At 40.7% G+C, this 23,425-nt stretch overlaps 1 protein-coding gene across 4 annotated transcripts; it reads right to left on the reverse strand.

The window, feature by feature from the left end:
* Positions 1-977: 977 nt before the first annotated feature.
* Positions 978-22,716, reverse strand: znf280d (zinc finger protein 280D). 4 transcript variants are annotated; one of them, XR_009203821.1, is made up of 21 exons: positions 22,566-22,716; positions 20,090-20,251; positions 19,121-19,356; positions 16,668-16,773; positions 16,167-16,418; positions 16,001-16,075; positions 15,830-15,912; positions 15,498-15,724; positions 12,178-12,335; positions 11,878-11,978; positions 11,648-11,794; positions 9,309-9,443; positions 8,013-8,215; positions 7,687-7,827; positions 7,533-7,595; positions 5,429-5,547; positions 5,310-5,331; positions 2,887-2,911; positions 2,761-2,804; positions 1,621-2,659; positions 978-1,505 (listed from the first exon to the last, which is right to left on the reverse strand). XR_009203821.1 is itself a non-coding variant. In XM_058382109.1 (20 exons), exons 2-20 carry the CDS (start codon positions 20,241-20,243, stop codon positions 2,197-2,199), a joined length of 2,757 nt encoding a protein of 918 aa, XP_058238092.1. In that variant the 5' UTR covers positions 20,244-20,251; positions 22,566-22,716; the 3' UTR covers positions 1,551-2,196. The 4 variants fall into 4 exon arrangements, 1 of the variants encoding a protein (XP_058238092.1); XR_009203820.1 differs by having other exon boundaries at positions 981-1,479; positions 16,167-16,421; XR_009203819.1 differs by having other exon boundaries at positions 981-1,505; positions 16,167-16,421.
* Between the last annotated feature and the right edge of the window lie 709 nt (positions 22,717-23,425).

A 23,425-nucleotide genomic window follows, 5' to 3' on the forward strand; every position in this document is an offset into this window, starting at 1 on the left:
ATGTACTCTAAAGAGGCGTGAAGTCCACATGGACCTTACATATACATATACAAAAAGAAACTAAACTGATGCCCACATTTCACTGGCTGTAATAATATATCCGGAGATACACGATGTTCTGGATAAGGTATGCAAACCCCCCATGTTGGTGCATTTGAACACAGTGACGACTTTGCATGTATATTCAAATCAGATTTTTGCTCGTGGGCTCAAGAGGTGCAGTTTTTTAATGTTCGAATTGTTTGCAAATTTGGTAAATACACTATATTGCCAAAAGTTTTAGGACATCCCTCTAAATCGTTGAATTCGGGTGTTGTTCTTCAGGGGTTGGGTTTGGCCCCTTAGTTCCAAACTCTTAATGCTTCAGCATACCAAGACATTTTTGATAATTTCATTCTCCCAACTTTGTGGGAACAGTTTGGGGATGACCGCTTATTGGTCCAACATGATTGCACACCAGTGCACAAAGCAAGCTCCATAAAGACATGGATGAGTGAGTATGGTGTGGAGGAACTTGACTGGCCTGCACAGAGTGCTGAACTCAACCTGATAGAACTTGTTTGGAATGAAGATTGTGAGCCAGGCCTTCTCGTCCAACATCAGTGCCTGGCTTCACAAATGTGCTTCTAGTGGAATGGTCAAAAATTCCCATAAACACACTCCTAAATCTTGTGGAAATCCTTCCCAAAAGAGTTGAAGCTGTTATAGCTGCAAACTCCATATTACATTCATGTGCATGTAAAGGCAGATGTCCCAGTTTTGGCCTGGCTGTTGGTGTTCTATCAGGATGAGGTCAGGACACTGTGCAGGCCAGTCATGTTCCTCCACAACAAACTCACTCATGCATGTCTTTATGGACCTTGCTTTGTGCATTGGTGTGCAGTCATGTTGGAACAGGAAGGGGTCATCCTTCCATCCACGTTGGGAGCATGAAATTATCCAAAATGTCTTGGTATGTTGAAGCATTAAGAATTCCTTTCACTGGAAATAAGGGGCCAAGCCCAACCCCTGAACTCAATGATTTGGAGGGGTGTCGCAAAACTTTTGGCAATATAGTGTATCACACAATTTTAAAGACATGACGCAGTAACTTACAAACTTTTACATAAAAGGCTCCAAAGAGGAGTAACAGATTTATACCGTCAAAATGAGAATATGGCATGTGTAAATATTTAATAATGAAAGGAAATATTTGAATTGATTTTACACACAAAAAACAATAATATAAAAAATTCAAACAACAATTATTCCTCCAAATTTCTGAAACCTGAAAACTGACTGAAACTTAAATCGTGTCATTTTGTAGGTGTGCAGTCATGAAGTGTCTTTTCGTTCAAATAAACCGTTTGTTTGGCATCCCTCTGGATCGTGTGTAGCTTCTGGATTGTGTGTAGCTTCTGGATCGTGTGTAGCTTCTGGATCGTGTGTAGCTTCTGGATCGTGTGTAGCTTCTGGATCATGTGCAGCTTCACAGTGAAACTGAGTGAGATCAAGTTAATGGAATGCTGAGAAGAAACCAACGAGTCACCAAGCAGCACAGTAATGCCAGGTATGTAATAAAAGAAAAAGTTCAGCTTTATTTGTTTTTAAGTTGAGTGAAGATATTAGATGGAGCCTTACCTTTAAAACCCAGAGCCTTTGTCCAGCATGAATAACTAGAACAGTGTAAGTGATACTGATAGAATCTTCTTTTCCTATTTAAAAGAAGTTTATAAAAGAATATTTCACACTGAAAACAATAAAGCTCCGTTTTGTGGAGAAGGCTTGTTGATCAGTCAGGTACACCGTGGTATAATACGGTGTACTGAGACACAATCTTACCTAAAGTCCATGATAATTCAGGTTCCTGGTGTGGCAGTTAATGGTATTACACATTGGGGGGAAGCAATGCTGACTATGGTAAAAGTTCATTTCACAGTCTCTCAGTTTGTTTCTGAAATGGACAATGATTCTGTATAAAAGGCAAATACTTTGTACTGGAGCACAGTAACACAATCAGTCTTCCTTAATTCAAGTTTCATCACAAACAGCATGTTTTTTTTTCCTTGTCACTTCCAAGAGATGAACACTCCATAATTGCTGAAAGTCTTACATTAAGTAACAACCGTTAAGTACGTTTTTATAGCTAGATTAAAAAATATGTAAAAGTAAAAATGGAGGTGTTCTTGTCCTATGCTACTCTGAAGCTAAAATTTTCTAGGTGCTTATCAGGCCTGAGGTCTCCTCCTCCTCAATGTCTCTTTTACAGGTAGGTGAAAGGTCTTTCTTCGGTTCTGGTCCATTCTCGGCTTCGTCGCCTTCGAGGACCTTGGATGGAGTGAGAGGTTCCAGCAGGGAGTGCACACTTACGGACTCTGCTTTATCACCTTTATTCAGGAAGTCGTCTGCTCTGACTCCGCCTCCGTTTTCGATTGGGCTGCGAGGGCTGACGGGAGCATCAGTGTCCTGAGGTTCTGTCCTCACTGAGCCGTTCTCGGCTGTAGGCTCCACGCTTTCAGGTTCCGCCTTGTCTTCTGCATCTTGGTGAACAGTCTGCATCGGGGTAACCTCATTTCTAATCGGCTCCGTGACGCATCCTTCGCTCCATACGTTAGCAATGCTCAGAGATTCCATTTCATTCGGCCCTGATATCTCGGAGGATACTTTGGTTTCAACAGAACTGAAGCACAGGATAAGAAAATGGCCACAGATTAGGGGGATGGAATGTGTATGAATAAATATAATGTATATATGAATCGTAATATAAAGAAACATCCTCACCTGTCAGAACTGCTCACTTCTGCTTTCGGACTTTGGGGCTCAACCTGTCACAAAATAGTACAGGTGATGCGCACGTGAGAAGACAAAGAGAAACTACAGGAAGTAAAGCAGGAAATCTTCACTCACCTTATCATTGTCGCAAAGAGTCGACCTAAATAAAGACAAAAACACCACATCAAGACAAGAAACATTCTTCTTGTTATTTAATGAAACTTGTGATTGTTTTCTTTCAATTTAAGACAATAAAACTGATATACAAGTGAAGCACACCATTAGAGGTGATTATATTGATCTTATCTTAATTAACCAAATAAGCCACGACTAAAGTAACTGAGTGACCACGACTAAACACCATTAATTAAGCAGCACTACAATACATCAGCAGTTAAGCATTAAGGAGTCACAAAGCAAAGAGATTAACTGTATGAAGTAAACCGAGGACGAACATCTATTTTAAGAGTCTGAAGTACAGAACAATAAGCTCTCGGGTGGATTACTGAAAGACTCTCTTGGGGAGTGTCAGTTCTTGTGGAATAAAAAATAAAGAAATAAATAAATAAGCAGTGTGCGTTTTCTTACACCTCGATCCTGCAATACTTCACTCTGACTCTTAAGGACCTTTCTCTCTGCTGCACATTAGTTACGTTGTTTTCCTTTTTGTGCTAATTAAGGCCGGAGCTCACTCCTAATTTACACCGTGTCTTCTGCACACCACTTAACACGCAACCAAATTAGACTAATGAAATGAGTGATGGTTTTTCACAAAGAATGGTATTTTCATAGAATCCAAGGGTCAGAGAGTTGGAAATTGCACACGTATTTCATCACAAAGGGCAATTTATCTAAATCAGTGGAGGTGAATCACTCTCTCTATTTTTATCCTCTTCTCCTTACAACTCTGCCCTCTACGTTTAACAAAAGCACCAGACGTCTGGTGTCACTGTCTCCCAATACATCATGGAGATCCTCTGAGAGCGAAGATATGGCACGGACAATCCTCAGAGGTAACGCTTAACAATCCTGAGCAACAATAGCAAGCGACCAAATTACAATAAATAGAAATCAAAAGAAGATTCTCATGATATAGAGACAGATTCTTCCCCTGAGCAGTAACCCTGCTTAATGACACACTGTCCACATTCTTCTAGCACCAACACAAATACTGTCACTGCAGGAATACTGTTCTGTGCTCACACACACACACACACACACACACACTGTGTTGTAGTGACAGGAAATTATTATTATAATAACATTTAATATATTTTATTTTACATTACACATATATAAGTCCATCAAAACATGCTTCCTGAGCCTTTTGGCTGCCTGATGTAGGAAAAAGTTAAGAATAAAGACATGCTATTTCTAGTATACTGTATTGTATTATTATTATTATTATTATTATTATTATTATATACACTAAAAAGTATTTGAGTACATGTAAATTGTAATATCATAATTTCTCTTGTTCTGTGGCTTTATCTCTAAGGGTGTGCCGTATGTGGGTTTCCCAACAGCATGTCTGGTCTATGTAGTGTGCATATACACTGATCAGGCATAACAGTATGACCACCTGCCTAACACTGCGTTGGTCCCCCTTTTGCTGCCAAACCAGCCCTGACCCGTCATGCACTGTGTATTCTGACACCTTTCTATCAGAACCAGCATTAACTTCTTCAGCAATTTGAGCAACAGTAGCTCGTCTGTTGGATTCGGATCACACGGGCCAGCCTTCCACTCCCCATGTGCATCAATGAGCCTTGTCCGCCCATGACCCTTTTCCCGGTTCACCACTGTTCCTTCCTTGGACCACTTTTGATAGATACTGACCACTGCAGACCGGGAACACCCCACAAGAGCTGCAGTTTTGGAGATGCTCTGATCCAGTCGTCTAGCCAGTCCGCTAGTCTAAACTCGCTCAAATCCTTACGCTTGTCCATTTTTCCTGCTTCTAACACATCAACTTTGAGGACAAAATGTTCACTTGCTGCCTAATATATCCCACCCACTAACAGGTGCCATGATGAGGAGATCATCAGTGTTATTCACTTCACCTCTCAGTGCTCATAATGTTATGCCTGATCCATGTATAGTGAATAGTAAGACTTTTGAGATTTAGTTTAACTGTATTGAAAAGAGTCTCAGTTTAAAATAATAAAATAAATCCTGTGAAGAATAAAGATAGCAAGGTATTCATCGCTAAATATCAGTCTCCTGATAAGTTTAAGCAAACCATACCTAGTGTGATTTATGTCATACAAACTATTTGTTGTTGTCTGGGTCTGTATGAAATCATAAGCTCATTAATAATCAAATAAGATATATTTTAATTAAAACTCCAACAAACCTGAAAGCCCTTTTCACTCTGACCATCCCGAATTTTGTTTTACTTGACATTTATTATATGTTTAATTATTTAAAAGCTTTATAACTGCTTTACTCCTGGCACCCTATGTGATCCATGTAGTGCTAAACACTGCAATGTGGAATTAATCACACGCTAATCAAGTCTGCACTATAAACGTCATAAGGAGCATCAAATCGCTCACCTCTCCACTGTCGAATCTGCATCTGCAATGTGTAGAAGAGAATAACGATCGGTCATACTCAGGCAGAGGAAAGCAGAGCTGAGAATATGGCAGTGATTGTGTGAGAGATGATGTTTTACCTGTTTCTAAAATGACCTGGCAGCTGTGATTGGGTCTGCTGATTAGATGTTCACACATGCGGTTGGCGTCAGATGCGTCGGCCAGGAACTCACAGTTCAAACAGACCAGAGTCAGACTCCTGCAAATCAGATCATTATGAAATCAGACACTTTTTTTTATAATAAGAAAATTCCAGATATTTGTATCTGCAAATGATCACAAAAATAATAATATATACACTGATCAGGCATAACATTATGACCACCTGCCTAATATTGTGTTGGTTCCCCTTTTGCTGCCAAAACAGCCCTGACCCATCATGCACTGTGTATTCTGACACCTTTCTATCAGAACCAGCATTAACTTCTTCAGCAATTTCAGCAACAGTAGCTCGTCTGTTGGATCGGATCACACGGGCCAGCCTTCGCTCCCTACGTGCATCAATGAGCCTTGGCCGCCCATGACCCTGTCGCCGGTTCACCACTGTTCCTCCCTTGGACCACTTTTGATGGCTACTGACCACTGCAGACCGGGAACACCCCACATGAGCTGCAGTTCTGGAGATGCTCTGATCCAGTCGTCTAGCCAACAAAATTTGGTCCTTGTCAAACTCGCTCAAATCCTTACGCTTGTCCATTTTTCCTGCTTCTAACACATCAACTTTGAGGACAAAATGTTCACTTGCTGCCTAATATATCCCACCCACTAACAGGTGCCATGATGAGGAGATAATCAGTGTTATTCACGGCACCTGTCAGTGTTCATAATGTTATGCCTGATCTGTGTATATATATTCTTTAAACAGTATAATATTTTCTGAGACACACTGGTTTCAACAGTACTGCCACCTACACTATTAATATTCGCTACATATAACAATAACAGCACAGAATCTCTTCCTGTAATATCCATCAAAGTTGATGAGGATCCTGGAGCACTTCTCCATGCAGTCCATTCTAATCTCCTTTATATTCATAGCTTTGCTCAGAGATTCATCTATTCATTTTCTTCATATAAATCCTCTGAAAGAGTTTGAAACGATGACATATTAGGACTAGTGTATTAATATTAAACTGTGACTTCATTTGTAGCAGACATTATCGTCAGAGCTGCTGTTCTAGAAAATGAATCAACCCTTTCTGAACAGATTCAAGAAGTCACCGGTGCTGTGATGTACACAAAATAAACCACTATAGACAAACAGCAAATCCCTTTTTCTGTATCTTTGCACCCTCTTCTTTTCATGATAGTTGGATTTTTGCCAGCTAAATTGTATTCACACTTGTACTGATTTACACACACCAGTTAGATCTCCTGTATGATACACCACACACACATACACACATAACTCGGGACAGTAAAAGCTACGATCTGCTTCCTCTGAGCCACATGAAGCCAAACACATCTTTTCAAACTGCTGCAGCATAGGGCAAGAGAATGCACTCTGAGCGCTATACACCGATCATAACATTATGACCACCTGCCAGATTTTGCTGTCAAAACAGCCGACCGGTCATGCACTGTGTATTCTGACACCTTTCTATCAGAACCAGCATTAACTTCTTCAGCAATTTGAGCAACAGTAGCTCGTCTGTTGGATCGGATCACATGGGCAAGCCTTCGCTCCCTACGTGCATCAGTCAGCCTTGGCCGTCCATGGCCCTGTTGCCGTTTCACCAGTGTTCCTTTCTTAGACTACTTTTGATAGATACTGACCACTGCAAACCGGGAACACCCCACCCCCAGTCGTCTAGCCATCGCAATTTGGCCCTTGTCAAATTCACTCAAATCCTTACGCTTGTACATTTTTCCTGCTTCTAACACATCAACTTTGAGGACAAAATGTTCACTTGCTGCCTAATATATCCCACCCACTAACAGGTGCCATGATGAAGAGATAATCAGTGTTATTCACGTCACCTCTCACTGCTCATAATGTTATGCCTGATCGGTGTACATGAGCTCACAGATGTTCAGAACTTCAGACGTCATAGTTTAGTATGTAGCCTAAAACATTGCATACGAGTCTGAGTTGAGTAAAAGTGCTAGAGCTTCAGGGTAACCTGAAATGTCCTACTCGTACTGGAGATCTAACTCTAACTAGTGAAAGGACTGAACACTTACCGTACACCACGCAGAGGTCTATTCACCTTGTTTAATCGTATCTTTGAGGAGCTGCTGTGAAACCTTAATGAGAAAAAAGACACAAGTAAGTCATGTGAACAATATAAATCCTTACATATTTTGGGCTTATATTTAAACACGCTCCTGTATTTACCTCAGCCTGTGTCGCCTGAAAGCTTTCTGACAGCTTGTCCGATACTTGCATACAAAACATTTCAGTGATATAGGGTAATGGCTGTATGGTTCCGTGACTTCATTTTGACACTCAATGCATTTGTGCACTCCGGGGACAAGTCTGTGGACAAAGATTCAATGTATATATGTATGTATGTGTATATATATATATATATATATATATATATATATATATATGTATGTATGTGTATATATATATATATATACACACTCCTCATACACAGAACGCACAAAAAAATACCGGTATAAAGGTTAGCTCAGCGAGTGTGTAAGTTAAAGACTCACTTCAGGCCTCTGAGCTCAGTGTTGGGTAAGGATGTGCGGTTCTTATTGCTCTGGTTTGTCTTCATCTTTCCTATGTTGGAGTTGGACTTGTGAGCATTCGGTTTGACCGTGTCTGGGCTCGTGGGGATGAGGTTGACGTACGACTTGCCAGGAGCGGAGGGACACATCGTAGATCCTCCACTGAGTGAAGCTCGAATTGTCACCTTAGGGGGGGGGGGAACGGGACAATAGTGCAGTGAAAGGAATAAAAAAAAAAAAAAAAAAAACCAGCTAAAATAATTCATATGTTAAAGTCAGAACAATGTAACTAAAAAGTGGGCTAAATCATGTAGGGTACTGCATGCCAAAGCAAAATCCTGTGCCAATAAAATCCTGACACATTATGAAAAACAGTTCTTTAACAAAGAACCATCTGTTACAACAAATAAAAGAGCAAAACATGTACATTTTATTTTACACCTGCCATGAAGAAAAGTCCACAGAATTTTTTTTAAAAAATTTTTTAAGCTCAGCATTTGCTTAAACTTGTAGGGACCAGGGGATGAACTAATCCTATACTGAGCATCACAGATCAAGGTGGTTGATAAGAGAGATCAGACTTGTTCGAGCTGCCAGGAAGGATATAGTAACTCAAACAATCACTCTGTTCAAGTGTAATGAGCTGAACATCATCTCAGCATAAACAAAGCATCAGCTTTGGATCAGCTACAACAGCAGAATACGACACTGGGATTCACATCCGTCAGCCAAGAACATAGATCTGAGGCAAAGATTTACCCAAAACTGGACCGTCTTGCACACCAGATGTTTTATTCTTTTTTTTTTTTGCATTCTTTGCAAACTCTTGAGAATGCCATGTGTGAAAACCCAAGGAGATGAGCAGTTTATGAAATACTTAAACCAGTCCATGCGGTTTAATAATCATCATCATCACCACGATCAAAGTCAGAGAGATCACATATTAACTGAAGCTCTTGCCCTGTATCTGTATGATTTTATGCATTGCGCTGCTGCCACATGACTGGCTGCATAAATCAGCAGATGTACAGGACTTCCTATTAGAATGACCGCTGACTGAAAAGCTACACGATATAGACAAAACTGTGATATTCTTTAAAACAGACTTGTCTTTTGTGTGATAATGCCAGAGCCCTGATTCCACCAGGAATTTCTGAGAGGTCAGAATGCAGAGCACAATAAAAATGATGGTCTGGTTCACGTGCATATAGCAGGTTTCTGTGATATCAAAGGCCATTGCAGACACCAATAATGCAATAACTTGTGCACTATACAAACCTTCGTTCCTGGAGGAAGTCCTTCAAGGCTTTTTGGTTTTTTATAAGTCCGGTGATGAAGTGCTTTGTGTTCCACTTTCTCCTTGTAGGTGAGAAAATTCAATCTGCACTTTCCGCAGCGTTGAATTCCTTTTTTCTGTGAAGTAAATATTACAAAATGTGAATACATGCACTCACAGCTTGCTCACTATTAGTCAGTAAATGTCCTTTTCTATTAAACAGGTTAGTTTAACATCTCTGGCCCACATTAATGAACTATTGTTTTTTTCTCTCTCGTCTGAAATGCCTCTTGGTTAGTCTCGGTTCCTTTTGCGAGGAAAAAACCCTCTAAAGGCTAGTAAAGGAAAGTAGTCTCCACTGTCAGACGGTTATGTATTGCACCAAGGTGTTCGACAGACAAGCAAATCAATCCAAGCTCTGAGAGAGAACCAACAGGGCCACTCACAAGCGAGTTCCACATTTTGCTGACTTCAGACGTGTGTAGCCTCAAGCCCCCAAACCCAGAAACCAGCGCTTCCACCACTCGAGGACCTGAACTGAGTCTGACCTACAAATTCACCTCGGAAAGCCCAGATTCATTAACGATTTGCGTATGAAAAGAATAAAACACATGCAAACTTGATAACACTGGCAGACCAATTTGCAAGCCGATTTAGTAGCAGGGTCTATGGAGGATTTGCGTCATTCACGTGAGCAAAATAGCACGTCTTGTCCGTGTTTGCATGCTTGCCTTAATGAATATACAAATAAAGGGGTTTCCACCTTAAAGTGCAAAATGTATGGTCTTGTCCATGCAAATCTATTCAATTTGCAACCGCTATTTAATAAGTCTGAAAGTCACCTCACGAGCGGCGATTACGTGCATAAAATCGTGACGATAGAAAGGCGGGTATAACATTTGCGGACGCTTGTTTTCTTCACAGACACCATTAGATTAGTCTGGATAACGAGTACGCTTATTTGAAACATGCCTTAGTGTCACAAAAGTTTTTATTTTTAACTTTCTTATAATTCTGCCTTGTTGTTATAACAGTAAAACAGCATTTATGCATAGCCTGTGAAAACCATTTAGCTTTTAGCATGATGGACACTCATGTCTTCCTGGTTTTAGTTTCTATTCATATAGTCTTTCATCCGATCTCATCGCTTTCCAACACTTCATCAAAGGTACTTTGTACGTTGGTTAATAATAATCTTAAGAACATATTCGCTAAAAGTATGTGTTTTATCTGATTCCACACAAACACAGTCGATGTATTAATAAATCAGGGTCCTAAGGTTTTTACAAAACAATTCACAAACCAGAAGACCGTATTATAATCTTTAACTAAAGAATTTCAAAGTAAATCTAAAAGATGGGTCCTAAATCACATTCTCATGGTAACCTGTATGTCGTTTTGTAGTATAAATAGTGTAAGTAGTGCAACATTTTTGTATTCTGCTAAAGCAAGCAGCATCAAATTACATGCCTTTGCTGTCATTTGCCATCAGGAGTGAAGCAGCTTGTACTTCTGGTTAATAAACAAAAAAACTTGAAATTGAAATGATACTACCCTTTTTAAATCTATTTTATACAGTAGAGCACATAGTGTGTAGTTTACGTGCATAGTGTATAGTATACTATAAGATATACACTGATCAGCCATAACATTATGACCACTGAGGGGTGCTGTGAATAACACTGATTATCTCCTCATCATGGCACCTGTTAGTGGGTGGGATATATTAGGCAGCAAGTGAACATTTTGTCCTCAAAGTTGATGTGTTAGAAGCAGGAAAAATGGACAAGCGTAAGGATTTGAGCGAGTTTGACCAGGGCCAAATTGTGATGGCTAGACCACTGGATCAGAGCATCTCCAAAACTGCAGCTCTTGTAGGGTGTTCCTGGTCTGCAGTGGTCAGTTTCTCTCAAAAGTATCCTTTAAGTCCTTATGGATGGAACTTACAGGATTTAAAGGATCTGCTGCTAACATCTTGGTGCCAGATACCACAGCACACCTTCAGGGATCTAGTGGAGTCCATGCTTCGACGGGTCAGGATGCCTTATCCGTGTATACAGTATAGTACAGTATAGCATTTGGGATGCAGCTCTGGTTTATTATAAGAATTTCCACTAGAAAAGTATCACAATCAGAAATAAATTACTTTATTTCTGAATGCTAAGTGGCTAGTCAGCCTTCACTTGCTTTTTTCTACTTAAAATCAATGATTAACACATACGTTAAGCCTGGTTTGCATGTAAAAAATGAGTTGCAAATCTAACAGCATTATTAAGAGGGCGATTCCCTCCATGGCTAAAGCCCAAACAGTGTCTTGAAACCAAACCCACAGCTTCCACACCTGGTGTTTCATGTAATGCTGCATGTACATGTGGGCACTGCGCAGGACTTTAAGGCAGAAAGGACAGAGGAGGTCTTTAGTGTTTTCGTGGACGGTGCGGAAATGGTTCTCTACGTCTGAGAAGAATGACGATCGGTAGTTGCAGACCTGTGAGCAGAAATGCAGCGGTGAGATAAACAGGACGTGATGGGAAATGTTGAACGATAGCAATACGAAGAGATCTGAGGTACCTGACAGCTGTACGGCATCTCCCCTGGCTTGTGATTGTCCTTCATGTGTTCCAACAGCACTTGTTCTGTCTCAAAGGCCAATTCACAAATCTTACAATTAGCTGAAATGGAATTGAAAAAAACACATAAGAAGAAAAGAAGGGTAAAGTGAGTATGTGAGGCCATGATATCATCATGTTTATGTTCGGTTAATTGCATGGTGTGTATTGGAAATAATCCTGTCTCCTCAAGTATACTAGCAGTAGTTTAGTGACTTGCTATGGGCATATGGGATGGTGCTGGTGGTTTGTGCTGGCATACTGGTGGACTCGTAGGGGCTGTGGGCGCTTTCTATGTGGCACTGCAGCTGGAACGGGGTGGAATACTGCCGATAACAGTGCTGACATGTAGTGTGACTCTCCCAACTCTCACTGTTCTGTTTTTCCAGCTCCAGATGATGCTTCATGTGATTCATGAACCTGAGACAGAGAGAGGCAGTCCGATAAAACAGAAACAAATGAGAGAGAGAGAGAGAGAGAGAGAGAGAGAGAGAGAAGTAAGAAACTTTTAACAGTGTATACACTACAACAAAGTTTAGTGTGGCACCAAATGACAAACAATAAAAGGACACTTTAAAAATAGTGAAATAAGTAAAAAGCACAAATATTGCAGGGAAGGAAATGAAATTCGAAATGAACTGCATCTGTAAGTAAGTCTAAAAAAGAACAGACAGGAAGAAGTGAGAGGAAAAAACAGAAAGATAAAAGACAGGAAATGAAAATATAAACAGCCAGAAAACAGAGACAGAGAAAAATGAAAAAGAATGAAACAAATAGAAGAGCAAATACACGACACACCGAGAAAGGAGAAAAAGAAACAGAAAAGTGAAAACATCAAGCCAGAGAGAGAGAGATGAGAACGGAATGGGAAGGATACAGAGAAAGACCCCATCACAGACACAGTATCAGGGACTCGTGCGCTGTGTGACATTAATGTTAAACACGGGTGAGCTGCTATGTGGGAAACTGAGCTGAGGGGATGCCGCTGACTACGGCGTACAAACCTAAACAGGAGAGCCTTTGATTTGAGCGGAAATCAGTGTTATGCAGATGAGCACAGTTCACACAGGTAAACCACTACAAAGCGGCTACTCTTTCAAAACAAGCACTTCCTTTTCCTCCGCAAGCTGCTTAAAATAGACACGCGGCGGCTTGTGAATTACCGAACTTCAAATGCTCACAACCAACGTGCCCTATTTACACGATCCGCTATACCACTACAGATCGTTTAAACATATTAAAACAGACACCTACTTTAATCTTCTATAAATCAAATCTGTCCAGCAGAACAAAAGCACCACAACTAGAGCAAACAGCAGGAGCCAACTGGCCGTCACAGCCGTTTGGGAATAAAGGCCACGCACTGTTAAATATAACAAACCAAATTACAAAGTCGCTAGTTTAAAAAGGGACTTTTTAACAGCATGTGGCCTGTATGTGCATCAAAGCACTATTTGGACTCCCAAAGGTTTTCCTAAAGATAAATTAGCACTCATTCTCCTCACGCCTCACTTTCTAAACATGCATAATAGCCATTATAATACCGGCAATTACAGCAGGCTTTTTTGTTTCGCTTAATGATGAGCTGCTCTTCAGGCTGCCTCTAGCCCCCTCTCTCTCTGCTTGCCATCTTGCCCTGATGTACAGCGGCCTATTTTTCAGACGTCGTGTTCTGCTACCTCAGCTCCCCTAATAGGGATCTTTTTTTCCTTTTCACGGGCGAACCGTGACCCTGGCTGCTGGAACTTGGGGTACACTGCAAACGTGTCTCCCCATTAAAAGGAGCTTAGCGAGGCTTTTCTCATGCCGTGGCAGAGTGAAGTTATTTAATCACACCAACACTTCTTAGACCAGCCAAACTAGCGACCATTATTCATCTCCGGACCCGGGGGGGGGGGAGCGTGAGGGCTGATAACGTCTCATCCATCTACAGGGGGTAAAGCTGTGATGGAGGCTGTAGTCCCTCTTTTCCTCTCAGTCATTCCCCTTTTCTTTACTACCTGCACCAGTTGTATATAAATTGCATATGCTAATATATAATAATTGTATATAGCACACTAAATCAAGGATAATATTGAGATGCATTTTCAGTGTGTTAGGGATTTGCGTTATTCGAGCATGCAGCCTTTAAACTGAGATCAATACATTTAACAAATTACACTTACTAACCTACTTAGTATTAAGCGATCAGAGACGTAACAAAACATTTTACATGACTCTGTTCATGGTAGATGTTGCCATGAGCTACTTCTGCTGAGTTTTCTGGTTATGATGTTATGCTGTTTAATCATTTTACTAGTATGCTAGCTTTCCATTATTTCAGCGGAACGGACATCAACTTATCAGACATTTTCAATCAGTATAAACAAAGGGATTATTTTAATTGCTGATATAAAATTAGTCATGATACAGTTGCCAAACTATTTTTTTTTTTACAGCAAAAGAAGGGTGTGAAGCCATCATATCAATTCTACACTTTTTTAACATCAGAAATACTTATTTAAAAAAAAAACAAACCCTATAAATTCTTAAAACTCTGAGAGTCTACTTTTATATGAGCCATTAATCACCACTGAGAAGTGAAACGACAAAGACGTTTAATGCTAAACATGGACACAACCAAAACTAAAAATTTTTGGCCTGAGGTAAAGAGAGTTCAACAGTATTTCTAACAGAGATGTTGAGCATGTGGGTCAGTATCAGTCTCGCACTCACAGTGTAACACTGCATTGGTTAATGTGCAAATCTCATTGCTATGTGCTCACACATAGGAAGTACTCTCTCACAGATCAGCACTAGTCTCTCTGCATCACTGAAATCTGTTTGTGTGCAAGCAGTTCAGCTCATTTTAATGACCAAGCACACCGTTACCCCTATGGACGGTCAAGTCGGCCGCGCACACGGTCTATTCAAAATACTGTTTGAGATTTATCAGGCTACTTGTGTTGTAGGAGGAAGCCATAGTTCTTCCTTTTGATATTTTTATTATGTGCAGCCTGCTTTGCTTTTTATTGCCGTCATTAATCGTGAAGTACGTCATTTCATTTAGTCATATGGTATCACTTAATATCCGTAAAGCATCTTTTACTAAAATCAGTACAATATTGAACCAACTACAAGACAAAAAATCCCTACCAATGATCTCATGAATAGTTTCTCATGAATAGTTCAGCTCAGCTCTCACTGGTTACTGCTCCTTTATGCATGATGTCATGATCACATTTTCACATGCTAACCAGCTCTCCATTGCGTTCACTGGTTAATGCGCTACATATCACACTAACGTCATTCAGACTGACTCAACATGATACCGAATATTCCAGTAGTGTACTATTTTAGAGCATATTATATCACTGCATACTTATACTCATATAATGTCCATGTGTTCTGTAACTACTATATAATTAACTGGCACCTCAGGAGCAAAGGAGGCTTTGTTTATAACACATGTATACATCTAGATTTTTCATTTTTGTGCCGTTGTCTTTTTTCCTAGTCTACATCTCTGTACCATAAACATTTCCTAAATTCACGATTCTGCTGTTCATCGTTAACGCCAACGCTCAGCACGGAAAGCCGTACCTAATATTGTTCTTGAGGATTTTTAAACAGCTGTTGCACTTGAACGTCGTGTTGGACTTCTGCTCACGTGCAGCAGACTGATCCCCCTCGCATTTCCCGTAGTAAAACTCCGACACCAGCATGATGAGCTTCCCTCGCTCCGCTTCACACAATCGCACTGGCATGGCGACTCGGTCCGTCTTTGAGGTTGACGGGAGGGTGGTGTCCATTAAATTTGGGCAGCAGATCTGAAACAGCGGAGAAGAGGAATATCAACCGGGAACGCCAAAGACGCCCTTAAAAAAAAAAACAACCAAAAAAACGATCGATCGATGAACTAATCCCGAGCTCACCTGCATGTGAGATTTCAATGGATCCATCAAGTTAAAGTGAACATGACATTTAGGACACTTCCTAGGCAAGGGGCTCTCGTTCTCTGTTGCAAACAAAATTCTCTTGCTGAATAAAAGAATTAGTGGAATACAATGTAAATGTGTCAAACAATACAGCGAATGAAAACAAACCCATGTCGATTTTAGTTCTTTTAGACGTTCCGTTGTTCGACTCGGGCAGGGTGCTACGTTTCATTTTCCCGTTATCTGTGGTAGTCAGGAGAGGAGAGACAGACAATTAGAGACTACTTTTAGCATAAATCATATCGTACACAATCTATCATGCAAATATACCCACCCCGGTTGTTCACAGCTTGTAGAGTAGGATGTGGGACGTGTTTGGAAGAGATCAGGGAGCTGGATTTGCTTTGAGGGCTGTGCTGGATAGAGTGTGGGCTGGTGCTGGAGTGAGACTGGGTGGAGATGTCAGCAGGGCCCTGGACGTTAGACAGTGTCACCACGTTGTTGTGGATTAACTGCACTTGGGGCCGGTGGATGACCCCTGGCACTGGTTTAGGCGGTGCGGTGACCTGCTGCACCATTGGCTGACCTGCTGTGTTTCACAACGAAGGATCATAACGTCCTGAGGTTAGCGGACTACATTCATATGCAAAAAAAAAACAAAAAAAAAACAAAAAAAAAAAACAACCCCCGAAAGATTTTCTAATGGAACTAAATGATCAAATTTAATTTACGATATTGATATCCTAGGTGCGAATTTTAAACACGGAAATATGATAGATGCTATTTAATTACTTAAAGCTGATCTTTGTAGCTGAGATCCGGAGACGATGCATACCTGGCACAACAGTGAACGATGTTCCTTGTGGATACGGAGAGCCCATGGATGTGATGAAAGACGAGTTATTATTGTTGAGGTTTTGTGGTGACGCCACTATATAACCCTGAAAATGAATAAAACATACAGACAACACATCCAAAAAAAATTCAGCCTGAAAGTTCAATCCATGTCAAATAACTGGGGCGCTCCATCATTTCACATTTGAAACAAAAGAAGTCATAAAGTAATAAAGTAGTCAGAAGTAAAACAAATATGATACTGTAGGGCAGTGCCATGGATTTAGGAGGCTTTAATAAAAAAGGTTCTGGTGGTTTTAACTTCTACTGACCCCTAAAACAACTCGGAAAAACAATGCTTAGCCCAGATATGACCCCTGGTTACGGGAAAAAAAAAGAAGTAGTAGAAGTGGTTTGATATTACTTTGTATAAAATAACTATGAAAGAACGAAATGAAATATGACAAATTTACATGCTTCTTTGCACCATAAGCACATTTTAACAAATCATCTAAGCGGTCATTTTAACAACGTGTGACTCAAGTTACACATAACATCTGTGTCCAAACCCAAACAGTGCTCAAGTCCAAGTCTATCTAAGCCTCCAGGAGTGCGGTGGATTTAGTACCACAACCACTATGTCGTCTCACTTAAATACAGAGTAGTTTACAAATACTGTCTCACACACATCATGACATATCATAGCATGTGAACTGTAGCCAACCATCCTGGACTTCTGGGGTTAACCAGATAAAGTAAACATCAGGTTTGGATGTAGACTTAACATAAAAACGGCCGAGAATGAGAAATGTGAAGCGAGCTGCTGGACCCTCTACTGGTTTGACACACTAGAGTGAACTCACATCATGCAAACTCACACATCGTCTGGGTCTAAGCTAAATAAATAAATAAATAAACAAATAAATACAAACAAACAAACAAATAATAAATTAAAAACAATAAATAAATAAATAAATAAATAGATAAATAAATAAATAGATAAAATAATATTATAAAATTAATGAATAAATAAATAAACAGATAAATAAAAAAATACAAATAATTAAATAATTAATTAAATACAATAAATAAATAGAAATATAATAATTTTATAAAAGAAACAAATGAATGAATGAATAAATAAACAAACAGATAAATAATCATAAATAAATAAATAAATAAAACCAGTTTGAATTTGAGTAAAAAATAAAGCAAGTAGTAATGTAATGGGGGAAAAAATCTAGGAAAAAAAATCAAATTCTAATTCTACCATTTTTGGTATCACTACATAATTCAATTTATTTAGCATTTTAATTAATTGTTTTCAAAACATTTTTTAAAACAAGAAGCTGATGAATTATTTTGCAATTTTCTAGCAAATTATTCTTACAAATAGCTAAAATACTAAAGTTTCACTACAAACGACACCGAACACAACCATTAAAAAGCTGCATGTGTATAGCGCATAGGGAACAGGATATAGTTTAAACAGCGATGCATGTGACACAGATGGGCAGGTGACACAAATCAGGAAGGAAAGACATGCACAAGGATTGAGCAATTCAAGTAATGTGAACCAGGGGGGCAACCCAGGGAACATGAGTCACGAGGAGTGATGCGGAGCATGAGGACAGAAAAAGTGTTGTGGAAAGACATGGACTGAGGAGTGACCCAAGAAACACAGATCAGGGAGCAAAGATATACCAGGGACTACCATGGAGAATATAATGGGGACGGGGATTGAGAATGACACATGGATATAAGAAGATTATATGATGTAAAAAATCATGATAAAGGATAAAAATAGATCATGAAAACCAGGATTTTGGGAAGAGGTAGCAATGTTGGGAGGGGGTTAAGGATCGAGCAGTGTACCAGGGGAGAGGACTCGACTAGTAACACAGGGTGGGGAGAACAGAGACAGGATCAAATAGCCACATGTGGGACAGAGATCATGTAGAGACACAAGGGATGGAATGAGTAGTGACACATGGAACAGTGTTTGGGAAGCAATCAAGCAGCAAAATGGGGGAACAGGTAGAAACATGGAGGGTAGAGAACAGGTAGGAAAGTGTGGCATGGGGATTGAGCAGCAACTCTGGGGACGGGGTGAGGTAGGGACGCTGATGCCAGGGATTTAGTAAACAACGCTGAAAGCTGAGATCAGGTAGCAACACAGGGGTGGGGATAGGGTAGCGATGCGGTTTCCAGGGATTACAGGAGTAATGAGGATTGGGTAGTAACATGGAGGACAAGGATTGGGCGGCAATTGCAGGGAGTGACGCAAGAAATATGAGGGCAAGGGAAACTCGAAACTGAGTGGTAACTCAGTGGAGATGATTTCTGACATTGCATTGTATAACATTTTATTCCCTTAACAGAAACTCCTGCACACTTATTATTGATCCTTGAGTTACGCAAACACTGATCAACCAAGCAGAGGACAGAAAGTACCTGATTATTGATGATGATAGGCTGAGGGGAGACGGTGTTTAGTAATCTGGGTCCAGCCTGCATTGGTGCTGATTGAGAGCTGACAGGGATGAAGACCGGCTGTGAGGAACCTCGGACAGGGAGTTGTGGAGACTGTTTGGCGGAGTTTATCTGAGCCTGACCAGCCTTTTGGGGTGACGTCAGTGGAGTGACCCGTTGGAATGTGACATTTGGTTGGTTACGCTGATAGCCAACACCTAAACAACAATAAAACGGAATTAGATGTATTGCATAAGGAATGTCTACAAGTACACTACAAATTACCCCAAATATATCGAGTGATGCCACAAGAAAACTGCTGGCCAATCCTGATAGAGGATACTTTAGTAAATAAGGGCAGTTTTGTGGTTCTCCTTATGAGAGATCACAGCACACATAGACTCATTACACAGTTTTTACCATTTTGCCTCTGTACACCATCACAGTGGAATGATGAATTTACATTTGGTAGCTGAAAGTCTACACTTTCATGCATCTTTTTTAATCCATTGCAGTGGCATACAGAAGGAAAAAAAGACAATTGTGTTGCTGTCCAAATACATATGGATCAGACTGTATACGAAAATAAACCCCGCATTTTAATCAACTTAACGTTGTTTACTTTTATTCAGAATATCTCTTTCCAGTTTCTGCCAGCTCATTTCTATAGCAACCAGAAGCTGACTGTTTCCTGTTTTGATGCTGATGTGAATTAAATTGAGTCATTTATTCAGGTACATCGGTACTGTACTCTCTCTTCAGCGATGAGTTTCTGCTGAAATAAATCCATACAGAATATCATTTGTTAGCAGATTGCCTATGCATCATGACATCTCATTGACATGAAACACCCTGCGCTGACTGTCAACTGTTTCTACTAGTTGTTAACTCCAACACAAAAGAAGGTTTTACAGAAATCATTCAGTGTGAACATCACGTCAATGCCCGTACCTGCTCGGACGTTAGGAGTCGGCTTGGAGCTGCAGATTTCCCCGACGAATATCGGTTCGTCATCATCGTCATCGTCAATCAAACTGATTTCCGGTATTGCCCTCTGCCATGGCTCCAACTCCTCCTCCTCACACTCCATAAACAGCTCAGACATGGTTGGACCTAGAATGTAAAGGACAGATCTGTGTTAGATATGACTTTTCTCCCCAGTGTGAGTGAACTTGAACAGCAAACATTCATTCAGTGATCTTCAGTAAGCTCTTCATCCTGGTTAGGATCATGATGGATATGGATCGTATCATGGGAACACTTGGTGAGAAGGCGGAAAAATGGGATACCTGGATGGGATGCCATGCATGTGTACACACAGAGACACACACACACACAAGCATTAATTTCCAGCAAGTAAATAAGAACAGCCAATCCACCAACCCAGGGCCACACCCAAGATCAAAATTTCAAGATGAGTCCTACGGATTTTCCTAATTTGGTCACCGGTCATTTCCTAATTCTTTCCAGTTTAATAATGTGCCCTCTATCAACCGGACAGTCTTCCAAGACACATGACGCCAACAGGTGCAACACAGAGCAAAGTAACGCACTCAGAGAAAAGCACCATCAAACCTCATCTGCATATACAAATTCACAGACACCTAGGATTATCCGATGTTGCTCTAAGCTACAGGTATGAGTACACCATTCTCAAACAAACCCTGTACTGTATAATACAGACTCACTCCACTCACTGCAGCTGCACTAACTGCGGTCTCAAAGCCTCATCAGAGCCAAACAAAATAAATCTATATGCAAACCTACAATGTCCTCCTCAGCATGAATACTTAAAATAAATAAATAAATACGTAAATAAAAGAATCCAGTCCTGCAGTCCAGTCCTCTGTGCCTTCATACACTACATTCACTGCTCACTTTAATAGGAACACCTGCCCGTTCCTGCATTGATTCAATCAACCAATCACATGGCAGGAGCACTACGCATAAAATCATGCAGAAAAACAGTCCATGAGCTTCAGTGACACCGAACCATGCGCCAAACTGAATGGTTGTGGAAGGAAAGCCAGGAGGGAGAACCCAGAGGAAACGCATGCGGACAGCTTGCACAGGAAATTAATAGGATCATAGCAGGGACACTGGACCTCTAACTTGCTGCATCACCATGCCGCACACTTCAGCTGACAGTGACATTTAAAACACAAGGACTGATTTGCAAATGAAGCGAATTAAAATACAATGGTGTCTTGAAATGAAACAGAAGACATGTGCTTGGTTCCAGACAGCTGGGATTTTTGGAATAAAACCATACATTATATCTATATATTTAAACTGATAAAGGATTAAGACTCCTAATTCTAGTCTATTCTGATGAGAGACAAAAGAGAGATCCCTGATCTCATAAAATGGACAATAACACTGGGTATAATACTGACCAGCTGATACAACACTGACCTGGGTATAACCCGGCATATTTTATTAAATGTGACATCTACTATAATAGTGTGGACAATGATGGATTTTTACATTTCTGGCATTTGGCAGACGCCCTTATCTATTTTTATACAACTGAGCAATTGAGAAATAAGGGCCTTGCTCAGGGGGCCAGCAGTGACAGCTTGATGGACATGGGATTCTAACTCACAACCTTCTGATCATTAGTCCAACGTCTTATCCACTAAGCTACCACATCACCCTGGTCCCCTGGTTAGGAGCCTGGTCCTGGACAAGCCTCTGTCCTGTTTATTTCAGTGATGTCCCTGCTCAAACACACTCACTTAAACACTCAGGAAGGGCTGTTAATAAGCTGATTAGCTGAATCCTGTGTTTTAGGAGCAGGACAAACACTAAACTGTGCGGGACAGAGGGTTGTCCAGGACCAGGGCTGGGAACCTGGGCTTTGGGATTCAATACGCCCAATTTTAGCTTGGAACAGCTCATTTGTCTCGCTGATTAATAGACACAATAGTGTCTAAGGACATGACTAAGCTGGCGTGTTACAGCATGATAATTATTGTATAATAATTAATAAACAACATTATGCTGCTACCCACATCTGCACAAAGCAAATACTGCGTCTGCACACAAGCTAAATGGCTAACAAGCTAAATCGCTATTTAGGATTCCTACCTTTATTAAGACAAATCCCGCCTACTGTGCGCCGAATGGTTGTTTGAACGACAGAAGCACGAGCGAATGAAGAACACAGAAACTAACAACAGAACCGGAGAGGAGGGAAGTACTGGCCAATCAGGAGAAACGGAGGTGGGACTTGTCGGAATAGGGGCGGAAAGAAAACAATTGTGTTGTTAGCTAACCATTGTAGCTAGCTAAAATCTAACAGAGGATAGAGCCAAGCTGGCTAAGCTCAGTTAGCATTATGCATCATGCAAAATTAATCACACGTTGCGAAAAGACATACCGAATACGTTAATTGTTGCATCTGAATGAAGGTACTGATGCTTACCTCACACACAACCTGTTTACAAATCACATCGGAGGTGGTTCAAAGAAACAGGCATAGCTACTAGCATGAACAGCCCCGGTGCCTGATGGGAAAAGAGAGGAAGCGTGTTTTTTTGTTGATGCATCAGACGCATACTCTCTCTCTCTCTCTCTCTCTCACACACACACACACACACACTCACACTCTCTCTCTCTCTCTCTGTCTCTCTCTTTCTCTCTCACACTCACACACACACACACTCACACTCTCTCTCTCTCTCTCTCTCTTTCTCTCTCACACTCACACACACACACACACACTCTCTCTCTCTCTCTCTCTCTCTCTCTCTCTTTCTCTCTCACACTCACACACACTCACACACTCTCTCTCTCTCTCTCTCTCTCTCTTTTTCTGCTTATTAACAAAGGTAATGAAAAGAAGTGAGAGAAGGAGAATCTCCAGTGACAAATCTTGCTGTCCCTCTGTCTCATGTATTACTGTCCTTCCATCTCAAGTCCCTCTGTCTCAAGTCATACATTCCCCACGGTCTTATGCCTTACGTCTCGCTGTCATCTCAATGTCCATCTGATTCACATCCAACTGTCCTTCTCTCTCAACCCGCTGTCCCTCTGTCTCAAAATCATTGTCCCAATCTCTGTTCTTTTGCTGTCCTTCTCTCTCATGTCTCACCTCTGGCTGTTCCACTGCCTCAGTCCTCTCCACTGCCTGTCTCACATCACAACATCCCTTTGTCTCATGTCTCGATGTCTCTAACTGGCTAGCTCATGTCTGCTGTCCCTCTGTCTCCAGTCACTTTGTCCCTCTGTTGCATGTCTTGCCGTTCCTCTCTTTCTGTCTGTCTGTCTTCTCTGAAGTCTTCT

The sequence above is a fragment of the Hemibagrus wyckioides genome, linkage group LG27 (genome assembly GCF_019097595.1).
Source record: "Hemibagrus wyckioides isolate EC202008001 linkage group LG27, SWU_Hwy_1.0, whole genome shotgun sequence".
NCBI lineage: Eukaryota > Metazoa > Chordata > Actinopteri > Siluriformes > Bagridae > Hemibagrus > Hemibagrus wyckioides.

What these genes read in the sequence shown, in the direction of transcription:
- znf280d (XM_058382109.1), bottom strand. Translation starts at nt 20,243, where the DNA reads ATGTCTGAGCTGTTTATGGAGTGTGAGGAGGAGGAGTTGGAGCCATGG. An exon ending in ACAAGCTGTGAACAACCGGG is followed by an intron (nt 16,076 to 16,166) that starts GTGGGTATATTT and finishes TGACTACCACAG; the next exon opens with ATAACGGGAAAATGAAACGT. An exon ending in CAGCCCCTACGAGTCCACCA is followed by an intron (nt 11,979 to 12,177) that starts GTATGCCAGCAC and finishes ATTCCATTTCAG; the next exon opens with CTAATTGTAAGATTTGTGAA.